The following is a 3,255-nucleotide window of genomic DNA, read 5'->3' as shown; positions in this document are numbered from 1 at the left end:
CCCCGGGGCGGGGGCGGCGCTGAGGGGGAGGAAGGCCAAGACGTGACAAGCGCGGCAAGATGGCGGCGGCGGCGGGAAACGGGGATGATGGCCGGCGATGGTGGGATGCAAAATGGCCGACGATGGTGAAATACAAAATGGCTGACGGCGGCGTGACACAAAATGGCTGACGATAGTGAAATGCAAAATGGCCGTCGATGGTGGGACACAAAATGGCTGACGATGGTGAAATACAAAATGGCTGACGACGGCGTGACACAAAATGGCTGACGATAGTGAAATGCAAAATGGCCGTCGATGGTGGGACACAAAATGGCCGACGATGGTGGGGTAGGAATTGGTTGACAATGGTGGGATACAAATACAAAATGGCCGACGATATGCGACACAAAATGGCCGACAATGGTGAAATACAAAATGGCTGACGACGGCGTGACACAAAATGGCTGACGATAGTGAAATGCAAAATGGCCGACGATGGTGGGATAGGAATTGGTCGATAATGGTGGGATACAAAATGGCTGACGATATGCAACACAAAATGGCCGACAATGGTGAAATACAAAATGGCTGACGATGGTGGATACAAAATGGCCGACGATATGCGACACAAAATGGCTGACGATGGCTCAACACAAAATGACCGACGATGGTGAAATATGAAATGGACGATGATATTCGACACAAAATGGCCGACAGTGGTGGGATACAAGATGGCTGACGATGATGGGGCACAAAATGGCTGACAATGGCGCAACAGAAAATGGCCGACAATGGTGGGATACAAAATGGCCGACGATATGCGACACAAAATGGCTGACAATGGTGCAACAGAAAATGGCCGACGACGGTGGGATACAAAATGGCCAACGACAGTGAAATACAAAATGGTGGACGATGGAGAAATACAAAATGGCCGATGATGGTGAAATATAAAATGGCTGATGATAACGCAACACAAAATGGCCGACATTGTTGGGATACAAAATGGCAGACTATGGTGAAATTCAAAATGGCTGACAATGGTGGGATGCAAAATGGCGAACGGTAAAATACAAAATGGCCGACCATGGCGCTACACAAAATGGCCGACGGCGGCCTGGATGTGGTCACGTGATATATGGGTAATTCCAATATGGCTGACATGGTCGCTTTCGGTAGACTTCAATATGGCTGACGGGGTGACCTTTAGTTGACCCCAAAATGGCTGACAGTGTGACCTTTAGTTGACCCCAAAATGGCTGACAGGGTGGTTCCAATATGGCCGACAAAATTGTGCCAATATGGCCGACAAATTGACCTCCGATTGACTCCAAGATGGCTGACGGGGGAGCCCCAATATGGCGGACAGGGGCACCCCTGATCTTCCAATATGGCCGACCTGGTGACCTTTGATTGACCCCAATATGGCCGACACAGTGACCTTTGGTTGACCCCAAGATGGCTGCCATGAAATGGGGCGGGGTCACAAAATGGCCTCCGGGGCAGTTCCAAGATGGCCACCAGGGTGACCTTTCAATGACCCCAAGATGGCCGCCATGGTGAATCCAAGATGGCTGACCTCACGTGTCTGTGATGTCACTTCCTGTGGCCATCTTGGATTTGGTGACAGCACAGGCGGCCATCTTGAATGATGATGTCATAAGTGGCAGCCATCTTGAAATCAATGTCTGCAGCAGCCGCCATCTTGGGACTCTGTGGCGGCCATCTTGAATGATGATGTCACCATTGATGATGTCATAAGTGGCGGCCATCTTGAAATCAATGTCTGCAGCAGCCGCCATCTTGGGACTCTGTGGCGGCCATCTTGCTTCCTGGCGGCCATCTTGATCCACTCATCACATGACCTGGCGGCCATCTTGACCTCAAACACAGAAGCCAGGCGGCCATTTTGCTTCCTGGCAGCCATCTTGACTGCTCAGCACCTGACTCGGCAGCCATCTTGATTTCAAGCTCAACTGGCGGCCATCTTGATCCTCGGCAACCTCTGTGACTCCCAGCAGCCATTTTGCCTCCTGGCGTCCATCTTGACTCTGACAAACACATGACCAGGCAGCCATCTTGACGAGGAACTGACACCAAAACCTGGCGGCCATCTTGGTTCCTGGCAGCCATCTTGACCACCAGCTGACAGCGAAACCTGGCGGCCATCTTGGCTCCCGCCAACTCCCATGACTCCAGGCAGCCATTTTTATTCCCGGCGGCCATCATGACTACAAGTTCACAGCAAATCCTGGCAGCCATCTTGACCACGAGAAGATGCAAAAACTTGGCAGCCATTTTGCCTCCTGGCGGCCATCTTGATTTTGACCAACATGTGACCAGGCAGCCATCTTGACTAGGACCTGACACTGAAGCGTGGCAGCCATCTTGGTTCCTGGCAGCCATCTTGCTCAGCCATTTTGCCTCCTGGCGTCCATCTTGACTCTGACAAACACATGACCAGGCAGCCATCTTGACGAGGAACTGACACCAAAACCTGGCGGCCATCTTGGTTCCTGGCAGCCATCTTGCCCACCAGCTGACAGCGAAACCCGGCGGCCATCTTGACTCTCATCCAACTTTCATGTCTCCTGGCGGCCATCTTGACTACAAGTTCACAGCAAATCCCGGCAGCCATCTTGACCACGAGAAGATGCAAAAACTTGGCAGCCATTTTGCCTCCTGGTGGCCATCTTTATTTTGACCAACATGTGGCCAGTCAGCCATCTTGACTAGGAACTGACACTGAAGCGTGGCAGCCATCTTGGTTGCTGGCAGCCATCTTGCCCACCAGCTGACAGCGAAACCCGGCGGCCATCTTGAGTCCCTCGAACTTTGTTCACTCCTGGCAGCCATCTTGACCACAAAAAGATACAAAAACTTGGCAGCCATTTTGCCTCCTGGCGGCCATCTTGACTCTGACCAACATGTGACCAGGCAGCCATCTTGACTACAACCTGACAGCGAAATCCGGCAGCCATCTTGACTCTCGCCAACTCTCATGACTCCAGGCAGCCATCTTTCTTCCCGGCAGCCATCTTGACTTCGAGCAGCCCACCAAACCCGGCGGCCATCTTGCCCTCCGCCAACTCCCGTGACTCCCAGCAGCCATCTTAAATCCCGGCGGCCATCTTGTCTCCTGGCGGCCATCTTGTCTCCTGGTGGCCATCTTGTCTCCTGGCGGCCATCTTGTTTCCTGGTGGCCATCTTCTCTCCTGGCGGCCATCTTGTTTCAGGACCGTGCCCAGCAGAGTCGAGGGGGGGGGTGCGGGG

General features: G+C 52.9%; 1 protein-coding gene across 5 annotated transcripts; it reads right to left on the bottom strand.

The window, feature by feature from the left end:
* Window positions 1–413: 413 nt before the first annotated feature.
* On the bottom strand, window positions 414–3,249 carry LOC120511462. Of its 5 annotated transcripts, none has more exons than XR_005629726.1 (4): window positions 2,833–3,249; window positions 2,765–2,794; window positions 1,709–2,388; window positions 414–1,625 (listed from the first exon to the last, which is right to left on the bottom strand). XR_005629726.1 is itself a non-coding variant. In XM_039728534.1 (4 exons), exons 1-3 carry the CDS (start codon window positions 3,187–3,189, stop codon window positions 1,762–1,764), a joined length of 1,014 nt encoding a protein of 337 aa, XP_039584468.1. In that variant the 5' UTR covers window positions 3,190–3,249; the 3' UTR covers window positions 415–1,638; window positions 1,722–1,761. The 5 variants fall into 5 exon arrangements, 4 of the variants coding, with proteins under 4 accessions (XP_039584468.1, XP_039584470.1, XP_039584469.1 ...); XM_039728534.1 differs by having other exon boundaries at window positions 415–1,638; window positions 1,722–2,388; XM_039728536.1 differs by having other exon boundaries at window positions 415–1,638; window positions 1,722–2,388; window positions 2,765–2,800; window positions 2,839–3,249.
* Window positions 3,250–3,255: the final 6 nt, after the last annotated feature.

The sequence above is a fragment of the Passer montanus genome, unplaced genomic scaffold (assembly GCF_014805655.1).
Source record: "Passer montanus isolate IOZ18808 unplaced genomic scaffold, ASM1480565v1 scaffold657, whole genome shotgun sequence".
NCBI classification, from domain to species: domain Eukaryota; kingdom Metazoa; phylum Chordata; class Aves; order Passeriformes; family Passeridae; genus Passer; species Passer montanus.
Note: the sequence above shows the minus strand (reverse complement) of the source record. Positions and strands in the feature narration are given on the sequence as shown.